This window comes from Carlito syrichta, unplaced genomic scaffold (assembly GCF_000164805.1).
Source record: "Carlito syrichta isolate Samal-C Ts95f unplaced genomic scaffold, Tarsius_syrichta-2.0.1 Scaffold314306, whole genome shotgun sequence".
Lineage (NCBI taxonomy): Eukaryota > Metazoa > Chordata > Mammalia > Primates > Tarsiidae > Carlito > Carlito syrichta.
Window position 1 is genome coordinate 1,059,177 of NW_007258402.1, and position 12,318 is coordinate 1,071,494.

Below are 12,318 nucleotides of genomic sequence, written 5' to 3' on the forward strand. Positions count from 1 at the left end.
TTTGTTACGATTCTCCCAATACAATTGCCATTAATACACAACTAATCAAAGCATCACAGTTCTATTATATATTTTTATAAATATGCTTAAACACAATTCTCTTAATTAGATGAATGGGTTTTTAAAAATTAGTTCATGTATCCTAGAATGAAGCAGGATTCAGTATCAGTATTATTTCTATTTTTTATTTTTAGAATTGTAAATGTTAAGAAACCTTGATCAGACTAAGTAAGTTGGTGAGACTGAAAAGAGTTATGTTACAGTGATGTCACTTAATACTTGAGCTTCAGAGGTACAGGTCAAAAGTGTTTGTCATTGGAAATTATTTTGTATCAGCTGACATCTTGATTAAGCTCTTCTCTAAGGTTATTAAAGGGCAAAAAATTGGAAACCACTACATCTGCAAGAGACTTTTAACCTGGTCTTTTACTTGCTCAATACCTAGACCAATATTTCAAATTGTCCTTTTGGTTGGTATCCCTGAAGTTCTTTACACACCACGGCAACCTACCATAGCAAGATCATTGAAGGGTGGAGGAGTTGGCCTTTCTTCTGTAAAGAGGGAAAAAGCCTGATTGTGAAAAAGGAGATAAAAAAGCAGGCCCCCACCCTATGCCTAAACCCAGGTGGCTCGATTGTAGCAGAGTCAAAAGTAAAGAGTGATAGGAAGTGAGTCCTTTAAAACTATTGTTATTTGTATAAATTCTGGAAAATTCTCCAAAATGTGTGCCTCTGAGGCAGGGCAGGGACTAGTGAGGTGAGTGAGGTACTTACCTGGGGTACAATTTTAAAGTGACATCCCACAACTTTTGAATGCAACTTTTAAAAATCAAAATTAATGCCAAAAAATTTATGATAAGAAAAATACCAAATTTGAAAAATAAAGAGAAGATTGGAGGACAGGAGTACCCAGTCTGAAGTGTGCAAATCTCAGTTTTCCAAATACAAGAGAGGTCGAGGCTGATGAAAGGTGGGTAATGATTCTCTTGCCCACACTGCCACCTGCTGCTGGAAGCAGGCAATGATGGCCGCTGTCCCAGGGGCACCACCGCAGCTGCCTCGCCACCTGGTCCCATGCTCACACGCAGAGGCCTGGGTGCCCTCTTGTGGGCAGTCACACATTTCAGGAACTTTGAAACACCCGCCCCTGGTCACCTCCATCCTGCTAGAAAGCTACATGGGGGTAAAAAGAATCCAGGACTCCAAGTTACAAGACGTAGATTTGAGTCCCAGCTTTGTCTCTTGCTAGTTGGCCCATCTTGAACATTCCTCATCATCCTACTGAGTCTCAGTTTCTGCACTTACACCAAGGGATCACATCACCTCCTGCCATAATGGCTTAACTTCACAAGATGCTTTCTTTTTTTTTTTTTTTTTTTTTGAGTTGGAGTCTCACTCTGTCGTCCAGACTGGAGTGCAGTGGCTGCTCCCAGCCACCACAGCCTCGACCTGCTGGGCTCCGGCGATCCTTCCGCCTCAGCCTTCCGAGTAGCCGGAATTACAGGCATGCGCTACCACGCCCGGCTGATTTTTTTGATTTATTGTAGAGATGAGGTCTCGCTGCCCAGGCGGGTCTCGAACCCGCGGGCTCAGGCAATCCGCTCACCTCAGCCTCCCAAAGGCGCGGGATTACAGGCTGAGCCACCGAGCCTGGCTACAAGATGCTTTCTATGACAATGAGGAACAGACTGCCTGGTATGAGGTACATACACAGTTCATTACAAGCTGCCTCCCCCAAAGGCTCCATCCCCCTCGATCAAACTATCATTGGTTTATTACCAAATGAAAGATACTCTAAAAGACAGCTAGAGAGAGTCAGTACTCCAGAAGTCCAGACAGCGATGGCCATGGCCGATGGGTAAGGAGGATGTCTAGGAGGTGTCACTAGAGCTGGGCTTACAATGGATGGATGGTCCAGGTCATGCCGGGAGCTGGCTAGTAGCCTTTGGGGAACACTAGGCCATTTCACTGATGCTGTATTTCAGGAGCTCTCCAGTCACAAGAAGCAAGCATGGCAGTGCGGTGGAAAGGCCAGGGCCTTTGAATCAGCTCTGGGTTAGATCCTGGTTCCGTTACACACTAGCTTTGTGATAACTGAAAGTCACTGGACCTTCCTGAGCTTTGACTTCCTTTTCTGTAAATGGTAATAATAGCATGTCTCGTCTTGGGTGGGTAAGTTAAATAAGTCAACATATTTAAAGTTCACAATGGTCAGCTCAATAAGTGGCAGCTGTCATTGCTAAGATGGAGTAATGTGGGCCCCTGACTGACTTTCTGTGAAGAGCAGGAAGGAAGGGGACACACTGGTCACATGGTGGTGTCATATTTGGCTCCTGGACCAACTCCGGGGAAATGTTGAGGAAGGAGAGGAATGCGAATCTCCCCTGTGGGCTCCCCACTCTTGCCCACCCCCCAGCAGGACTCAGCAGGCCAGTGAATCCCAGAAATATAGCCTCAGCAGGAGGGGTGAGGTGGGGGATCCCCTTCTCCCCTGGAAGTGGGGTAGAGATGCTGCATTCCTACAGATGGTGGCGGATTCTACAGAGAAGGCTGGGACTTGAATAGGGGCCATAACTTAGACAACAATGTCATATCCGAGTTAATTTCCCGACTTTGATAACTGTGCTGTACTTATGCAGCAGGCCAGCATTCTCTCCCTCCCTTACCCTTCCTCCTCCCTCCCCTAATTCCTCCTCTTATTCCCATCCTCCTGTTGAGAATCTGTTCATGTTACAAAGAGTGCCCGGGTCACCTTCCTTCACCATCTCCCTTCTCGCCTCCTTGACCGAGGAGGGGGCTACGGGGTCTGGCTCCTGGAGTTCCCCTCCTTCAACACAAGAGGGGGATTTGGGACCGGGTTCCCAGAATCTCCTCCTTCAATTCGGGGGAGGCTTCAGGATTAGGCTCCTAGAATGCCCCCTTTAACTCGGAGGGTACTTTGGGGTCAGGCTTCTGAATCTCCCTCTTCAATACAGAGGGGGCTTTTGGGCCAAGCTCCAGGAATCTCCCCCTTGACCGTGGAGGGGGCTTCGGGACCAGGATCCCAGAACCTCTCCCTTGAACGTGGATGGGAATTTAGGGTCAGGCTCCCAGAATTTCCTCCCTGGCTGCAGAGAGGGCTTTGGAGCCAGGGTTCTGGAATTTCCCTCTTCGACATGGAGGGGGCTTTGGGGCCTGGCTCCCGGAATCTCCCCCTTTACCACGGAGGGGCTTGGGGTTAGGATGCTGGAATCTTCTTCAAGGCAGAGGGGTCATTGGAGTCAGGCTCCCAGAATGCCCTCCTTCAAGTCGGAAGGGAATTTGGGGCCAAACTCCTGGAATCTCCTCCTCCACCGCGGAGGGGGTTTGGGGGCCAGGTTCCTGAATCTCCTCCTTTACCAGGGAAGGGTCTTTGGGGTCAGGCTTCCGGAATCCCCTTCAAGTTGGCGGGGGCTTTGGGGCCAAGGTCCTGGAATCTCCTCCTTCACCGCGGAGGGGTCGTTGAGGCCAGGCTCCCGGCATCTTGCTCCCGGCATCTTCCTCAAGGCGGAGGAGGCTTTGGGGACAGGCTCCTGGAATCTCCTCCCTGCCTCCCTGCACAGACCGCAGCGCCTCCCGCGAAGCTGCACCAACTTTATTTGCGAAAGGAGGCTCCAAGCGCGACCTTCGCCCGGCTCCCACGACCCCGGCCCTCCCCAAGTCCCCTCCCCGCCGGCCCGGCCCTCTCAGCCCCACCCCCTCTGGCTACACGATCCCAAACTGGCAGATGTAGGGCAGCTGGTCGCGGCAGCGCTTGTCGAACCACTTGCCGTTGGCCGCGCCCGCCAGGGCAGCGCAGTTCTCGGCCTTGCCGCCATCCGGCTGCGCGGTGATCTCCGTCTCCCAGTTCTTGTAGGCGATGCGGCCGCCGGTCATGTCCACCCAGGTGCCCTCTGTCGCCATGTCGTTGAGGCCCAGCCAGATCTCGGCCTCGTTACCCACGCTCTGGCGCAGGTACTCGTACAGGGCGTCGTTCTCCGTGCCCGTGTGCGGCGTGCCGAGGGTGCCTCCGCGCGAGATGCAGTCCTCGCTGGCCTCGTGGAAGGTCTTCGTCTGGGTGAAGGCCAGGAAGCATTTCATGTGCACCTTGATGCCCTTCAGGCAGACTGGGAGGGGGAGAAATGGCTGTCACCGAAGGTCTGCCAGTCCCCAGGCCGAAGAGCCAGCTAACTGCCCAGTCTACTGTCCTCCATCCCACCCCGTTGAACTCTAGGTCCTGGACAACCCCTAGGACCAGGCGGGAGGGGCCCTGACCCTTGTCCCTCCTTTGAGCACCCTGCTGTGGTGGGCATTGCAGTGCAGGCCCAGATCCCCACTGGAAGTCTTGGTGCTTGCGCTGCTGGGAGCAAGGTCTACCTCGAGCTGCAGAAGTGCCCAGCCCACATCACACCCTTTCCCAGGCCTCCACCTCCAGCGCTAGAGGGGTGTGTGAAGGTGAAAGCCAAGGCAGGACAACTTGGGAGGGCCCCTTCAGTCTTGGGGCACCTGTGGGGTAGGCCTGCACCACAGCTCAGCCCTCCTTCTGCCGGCTCCAGCTTCCGTCCCCTCCCTCCACAGGTGTAGATCCCAGGCTCTCCCTAATAAATTAACTCCATCTCAGAGTCAGCTTCTCAGGGAGACTAGCCAGAATCAACTGTCCTGGTCCTCCTCTGGCTACACCCTTCTCTAAGATCAAACGAGGACAGGGCGCTTCTTCAGTGAATTCTTCAAGGGCTAGTCAGGTAGGACTGGGAGGAAGGAGGTGAGACAAGAGCCTTCAGACAGATGAGAAGACAGGAAGAACAGGGCACAGGCAGGGTGCCAGGGCTGATTTTCAGGCAGGGTATTCAGAAGTCCACGAGTTCTCAGTTTGAACCTGGCCTCAAAGGCTTGATGAAGGTACTTATGTGGTCGTATTAGGAGGATAGAGTGTGCTTTTGTTCATCAGTTTGGTTTTTTTTAGCTTGATTTCTAACTGAAATTTCTAGACATACTCTTTTCTCTCCAGATCATGTAAATCTTTCGCCCTTTACTAAAGATTTCCATGGGAAGAAATATCTAGACAGAGGGGGTGCATGTCTCCATTTGTCCTCTTACTGCTCACAATGCAAATGTTGGAGGCTCTGCCCTTCACTCCACCCTATCCCGGACACTCACCCGCTCACTCAGTTACTTCCATCCACTCAACAAATATCAATGGAGCAGTGTCTCCATGTCCCCACCTCTGAGGGCTCTCCACATAGGGCCTGAAGCATTACAGAGGCATCTGCCTGCAGGCTCTGTCCCAAGTCAACCACTCTACTTTGTGCTATCCTGCAGCTTAGCCAAGCAAACTTCATTGCCTTTCCTTCCTGGGACATGGTGACACACAGCCTAGACCCCTATTGGGAACAAAAGACTTACCCCTCTGGCTGGTAGGAGTGCTGCAGAAAGTCAGACCCCAGCCCCCTCTGAGGGCTACCTGCCTCAGCAGAAGCCAGCCCCCTTCTCCCAAGGCTGTTCCCCCACCCCCAGAGCAGCCTGCACCAGTGACTGACCAGTGAGCCCTCTTTCCCCAACACAGAACAACCCTGGTGGGGCATCCCATCATCAAGGGTCCCTCTGCCATTCACCGAGGCGTTCACAGAGCCCATAGTGCAGTTGGATTGCCTCCCTCTGCCCACTCCTGCTTCCCCTGGTCCCTTCCCTCCCACAGATGCTGATCCTGCTCCCTCTGATGACTTCCTGTGGGCCCTCTACTCAGACTGGCTTGCTGTGAGCCCTCCCGCAGCCCCCCACCAGCACGCTTGGTTCCTCCGGCAGTGCGCCTTATGATGCTATCATCGCTGCTCACGTTGTGTTGCCCAGGTCTAGTCACCATCCTGTTGATTCACACTAGGCCCCTCCATACCACTGCTCCTGTCCTGCTCTCTGACTAGACTCAGTCCCTCTTAATCTTCTGTAATTCCTACATGTCCTTTAAGGGCTCAGGTGATTCCCTGAATATACCGCAGCTCCCTGAGAGCAGGACTCTGGCCGGTCACCTCTGTCTCCTCATGTCTGGCAGAGACATGTCAGGCAGGTACCTCCCATGTGTGTGCTGGCTGGGGAAGGGAAGTGTCGCCTCCCCTGACCCCTGATTCCTCCACCCTTTGGTTAAGTCAACGGACCTCAGGGATGCCTTCGGGGGTTTGCCGACAAAGTAATCCATGGGTTGTGGTACTACAGAGAGAACATTAAGCAGGAAATCTCCCTCAGAAAGCCAGAAGGCTTCCTGGGAATCAGCAGACGTGGAGGAGGGGACTCTGGGCCTCCATATGTCATGAACTTCGTGCGGGGGGGAGGTCCTTTCTCTTTAACTCACCTCAAGGGGGCAAATGACACCTGGGTGACTTTGCACAGCACATAGCTTAGACATGAGAGAGACCTTAGAGCTATCCTTGCAAATCTACCCCATGCCTACTTTGCAGCTGAGGGAACTGAGAGCCCAGAGCGACACTGCTCTTTCTAAAAAGTCCCTCTGTGGCAGACAGTGTTGTTTCCCAACTCCCTTCTTCTTGTCCACCTCCATTATAGAAGCTGCAAAAGCTACATTCTTGCATTCTCGTGTGCTTTTAAAGCTATAGGTGACCATATGATTGAGTTCTGGTCAATAGGATGGAAGTGGAAGACTTACTTCCCTGATAAATGGGATTGATATGGCAGGACCACCCTTTCTCCTTTTTGCCCTGAATGCGCTCATAATGCCTGGAGTTGGGGCGGCCATCTTGGGACCATGAAGTGAAGTTTCTGAACAAAAGCTTACAGCTACCTATTTGCAGAGTCACTTTTTGTTTAAGCCACTGTTAGGTTTTCTATTACTTGAAGTCAAAAATATCTCTGGAGTTGCTCCCTTTCGAGAGGCCTCTTTTCCCACCTGCCATGTTAAAGCAAGCTACCCAAAGCCATGTGTTCATCCTTCCCTCAGTAAGATTTGCTGGGTTGATATGCGGCAGGTGCTTTGATGGGTAAGGTGGTGGGAGAGGCAAGGCAATTGAAAGCAAACGTGGCCCCTACAGTCTTAGTAGAGGAGGCAGACATAAATCAACATATATCATTACAAATATGATAAGCGTGATAAAAGAAAGCTCATTATTCTGCGAGAACTGATACCAGAGTATCTCTGATTGAGATGAGGGATTAGAGACTCCTGAGAAGGTGATACTAGAGGCATTTACCAGGTGGATCTTGGGGGAGCAATTCAGGCTGTCAGAACAGTGTGTGCAAAGGCCCTGTGGGATGGCCACTGTGAATGCTGAAGGAAAGGATCTGAGTGGAAGAGAGTGTGTAAAAACTGCCCAGTGAGAAGGATCTTGGATGTCTGAGGAGGCAGGAGGGGAGGGCCTTGCAGATGAGTGTGCCCTGGTCACAAGCGACAGATGAGAGGATAGCTGTGAGTGCAGGGAGATTTGTAGCTTTGCTAAGGAGGAATCAAGGTGATTTCCAGCTGACAACTTGAGAGGCAGCATCACAGAACTAAGAGAGGCTCTGCCCTGCAGCTTCCTCAGCTTCTCAGTGGACAGTGGGGGAGAGGACATTAGAGCAGGCCCATCGTGTAGGTGTGCTGTGAATTAGTTAACATGCATCAAGCACTGAAATAGTGCCAAGTGGGTAGCAAGCCCATGTGTCCATGGTAACCACGAGGGTGGGTCTGTGTTCCCCGTGGGATGGAGGGCAAGGTTATGTGGAGTAGGTGGGTCTGAGGCATGTGGAAAATGGACACAAACATGGTGGGAACATAGTGGAAAGGGGAGCTGGTTGGCAGGTCAGCTGGCCAGACAGTGCTGGGAGGTAGATGCAGCCTCATCGTGCCCCCAGGCCCACAGCTTTGTGGTTTTGTGTATCCTCACTCCGCTGGTTAGTGCAGAGCCAGGAACACCAGAGCCTGGCTGTCATGATACCCAGCGTGGCCTGGGGCAGGCTGCTTTTGTTCAAATTCTGCTCTGCCCCTAACCAACTAACTGACCGGGTAAACATGGGCCAGGTTCTGCACCTCTGTGCTTCAGCTCCCATCTTCTTTCTCTTTTTTTTTGTAGAGATGGTGTCTTGCTGTATTGCCCAGGCTGGTCTTGAACTCTGGCCTCAAGCAATCCTCCTGCCTTGGGAAAGTGCTGGAGCTACAGATGTGAGCCACCATGCCTGGCCAGTTGCCCTATCTTTAAAATGGGAGGGATCAATCCCTCCTCAGCATGGTAAGGGTGATTTAGAGAGACACACAGGGCTGTGAAGCTGCCTTGGACTGCAGGGGCTAGCTGAGTGGAGGAGATTCTGGCAACTTTGTTAGGGTGGGCCACTATTTCTGCCCCACAGAGTGTTCCAGGGGTCACGCTTCTGGTATGTGGTAACAGATTCTTGTTGAAGAGACTTTTATCCTCCTGGGATAGCTCCATTTCCACACCATCTAGTTGTGACCAGAGATTTGGCTGTGCACACCTGGGTAGATTTTACAGTCAGGGAATCTCTCCAAGAGGAAGCTGGCTGGGACTCCCTGTTTCCCTGGTGTCCTGCTTACAGGCCTGGTCTAACGGAGCTGGGTCCTGGTGCTGGCTAGAGGCGAGAGGCACTTTGCTGGCTGCTGACCTGGGCCCTTCTCTCAGGCGCCCCAGCCCAGAGAGGCCAAGACCTGCACTCACCCGTCTGCAGAGCCTGCTGCTCCTTCAGCAGGGCCACCTCCTGGGCCAGGTTGTCCAGCCGGCTCTTGATCTCCTCAAGCATCTTCGGGCCCACAGCATCTAGGATGAAGCAGGAAGAAATATGTGAGGAAGACAGTAGAGTAGAAGTTGGGGTGGGGCAGGGACTGGGCAGGGAGGACTCTACCGCCACAAAGGGACAAGATATCAACGTGACAGCTTGGGATACTTCCTGGCCTCAAGCAATCCTCCCACCTTGGCCTCTCAAAGTGCTGAGATTATAGGTGTGAGCCACCATGCCTGGCTAGTTGCCCTATCTTTAAAATGGGGAGGATCAATCCCTCCTCAGCATGGTAAGGATGATTTAGAGAGACACATAGGGCTGTGAAGCCCCCTGCCTAGGGCTGCAGAGGCTAACTGAGTGGAGGAGCTCCTGGGAAATTTGCTGTATTTCTGCTGGCAGTCACCTGATTAATCACTCGTGATTTTCCTTCTGCTGTGTGTGTGTGTGGGGGGCACCCTTAACTTGCTACTGCTGACATGAGCCCTGTGCTGTATTTGTGTAGGAGTTTTGCAGGGGAGTAGGTGGGGCTGGGATTAGCAGGGTTTGGGGCAGGGCGTGCAGGCAGACCCTTCAATGACCTCCAACTATCCAGCCACCCTCTCAGCTCCAGAGAACAGAGCACAGGCAGCAAGACCAGGAGCGCTCAAGAGCTCCAAGCTGGAGGAACAGGAGACAGAGCAGCAGGGCAGGCCCTCCAGTCAGAGGCCAGGGTGGCACAGTAAGCAAGCATGTGCCTAGGCTCAGAGAACCCACAGCCACAGGAGGCCTGGGTCAGCTGCTCAGCCTCTCTGAATGGTTTCCTCATGTACAAAGTGGAGGATAAAAGCCCCACCTCAGAGGATTTTGGAGGAGACAAAGAGAAACGAAGCAGGAGACCACCTAGCTCAGTGCTTGGCCAAGTGTGTGCCTATCATAGCCATCAAGAACGTGAAGGCAGGAGGAACCCAGGCTTGGCACTTTCATGGAGTGGGCCTGGCTCTGGGCTCAACCTTTCCATATGCCATCCCATGTGGTCTCATAACCAACCCTATGACCCTGGTAATATGCCTTCTACGCCACCACCATTTCACAGACGAGGAAACTGAGGCCAGCTTGAGGCAGCTCGCCTTTGATGGCAGAGCCAGCAGTTGGCAGGGTTGGCCTGAAGCCCATGTCCACACAGTTCCGAAGCTGTGCCCCTCCTCACCTTCACAACAGACTCCTAACACACAGACCCCTAACAGGTGCCGTCCTGCTGGGAACCAGTTATGTGGGAGTCACCAGGGCAAGTAAGGAAACATGTTTCTATGTGTGTGTAACTTGAGGGCTCCGGGAAATAGTGTTTCTGAAAGCCCAGGGCTTCAGGAAAGGCTGCACTCAGCTTGGCTTCATTCATTTGGCTGTGCCCCATGAATCCACATTTGTGAGGAGTGAGATCAGAACCTCTGTCCACCCATAAGGCGCCTTTGCAGGGGAATCACATACTTGTATGTGTAGAAATCAGGGCTGTAACTTATCAAATATGAGGAAAATAACCCCCAGATGAGCTAGACAAAAAAGGGAGGGTTTGGGCTGGCAAATCGCCTAGGGTTATGCGTGCCTCCCATAGGGCCTCTGCCTCATCTGGTTCACAGCAGCTCTGTACCCAGTCACATGATGCACCAGCATAGGGTACCATGAAAGGCTATGTAAGCTGGGCACTGCACAAGGGCAGTCTGCCGAGGGGACAAATGAAGGCTCGTGTCTAGCTCCTAAGCCTTGCCCTGGGTATGCTGGTCCAGAACAGAAAAAAAGGGTGCCTTTCTATAATTTATCAGTTCAGAAAGGGTTGCTTTTGTAATTTGCTCAGAGGTGCCCATATGTCCAAAGTGTCCTCCAGGGACTGGCCAAGGAGCAAGAAGCTAATAGAATTATTTTCAAGCAAAGAAGGTGTGGGAGTAGGAGGCGTCTCTACTGCCCTGGGTTAGTAGTCATGAGGTCCTTGTACTGCCCCTCTGTCTTTGACCCCCAGAATCCTGATGTGTGGTTATTGGAATGGATGTCCTCTGGATCCCCAGGTCCTGTTCTGAGGGCCTGTAATCCCTGTGAGGCCATCCTGCCTCTTGGTCTTCCCACCAGGTATGGCCATGTGACCCCAGGAACAGATGAGCTCCCGGAAGTTCTCTGGACTCATCCCACCTGGGGGCCAGGATGAGGGCTTGGCACAGGCTGTCCTTCCCTCCCTTTGCCAGACCTGCCAATGTGCTCTCCACCTCTTGGCCCAAGAACCAAGTGTTCTCCTTAGGCATGGCCATCTCTCCTCTGGACTTCCTCCCAATTTGGGGGCACCAGCCCTATCACTAGATTGTTCCTGGGATTCTCAATCCTGGCTGCTCCTAGGGATTCCTGGAGACTTGTGGAAAAGGCAGATGCCAGGACCTACCAAGATGCCTGAACCAGCATCTGTGGGACTGGGGCCCAGGCACCTGGATTTGAATGTATCCCCCAGATGATGCTGATACCTGATGAGAACCACCACCATTCATGTCCTGAGAGCAGGGATCACATTTCTCTGCTGTTGTGTCCAGCATATATATTGGTCTCTACATGGAGAAAGAGCACCACGTGCATTTGTTGTGTAAGTGGATGGAAGGAAGAAACCCTGAGCTGAGTTGGAACACTGAAGTGGGTTTTTGTGAGAGCCAGGGGCTGAAAGGCTGTTCTGCAGACTTCCAGAGCTCTAGCACTCCAGGGAGCCTTCCATGGAGCCCATGTAGGGTTTGAGCATAACAACTGGAGAGGACCAAGGCATCGTGGGCTCAGACCCTCTCTTTTTTTACATGCTTGAATCCAAGATTTGCATAATTGAATATATACTGAACCCGAGAAATAGGCAATTATTTTCTACACACAAAAATCCTATTATCTAGCCGGGCTCGGTGACTCAGCCTGTAATCCCGCACCTTTGGGAGGCTGAGGTGAGGGGATTGCCTGAGCCCGCGGGTTCGAGACCCGCCTGGGCAGAGCGACCTCATTTTTACAATAAATCAAAAAATCAGCCGGGTGTGGTAGCGCATGCCTGTAATTCCGGCTACTTGGAAGGTTAAGGCGGAAGGATCGCTGGAGCCCAGCAGGTCAAGGCTGCAGTGGCCGGGAGCAGCCACTGCACCCCAGTCTGGGTGACAGAGTGAGACTCCAACTCAAAAAAAAAAAAAAAAAAAAAAAAAAAATTCTATCATCTGCCTTTGGAGCTGCATCTTTTACAAAGAGTGTCCCTTGGTGGCAATTCTGACTAAGGCTCGTAGACATAACCATGCGCGGTATTGTCTTCTCTCTTTAAATGAATATTTTGCAGAAGGTAATATATGCATATCATTTTCTGAAATCCAAACAGTTCAAGTTAAAGTCTCTCTCCCAACTGAGACTGCCCCCAGAACCTTAGCTTTCCTTCCCAGAGGTAATCACTGTTACTAACTCTTGTGAATCCTTCCAGAAATAGTATATGCATATACAAGTAAATATGTATTCTTTTTTTTTTGAGTTGGAGTCTCACTCTGTCACCCAGATTGGAGCGCAGTGGCCGCTTCCGGCCACCACAGCCTCGACCTGCTGGGCTCCGGCAATCTTTCCGCCTCAGCCTTCCGAGTAGCC

General features: G+C 52.0%; 1 protein-coding gene across 2 annotated transcripts in view; it reads right to left on the bottom strand.

Annotated features, from left to right (window-relative positions):
• Positions 1-3,590: 3,590 nt before the first annotated feature.
• The window catches only part of CLEC3B (C-type lectin domain family 3 member B), a 10,145-nt gene continuing 1,417 nt past the window's right edge, over positions 3,591-12,318 (bottom strand). The window contains exons 2-3 of one of the 2 annotated variants that reach the window (XM_008071398.2): positions 8,649-8,747; positions 3,591-4,124 (exon numbers count right to left, since the gene is read on the bottom strand). In XM_008071398.2, coding sequence (XP_008069589.1) covers positions 3,724-4,124; positions 8,649-8,747 — 500 coding nt within the window. In that variant the 3' untranslated portion in view covers positions 3,591-3,723. The remainder of the gene's footprint in view (positions 4,125-8,648; positions 8,748-12,318) is intronic. The other variant, XM_021719210.1, reaches the window with a different exon arrangement.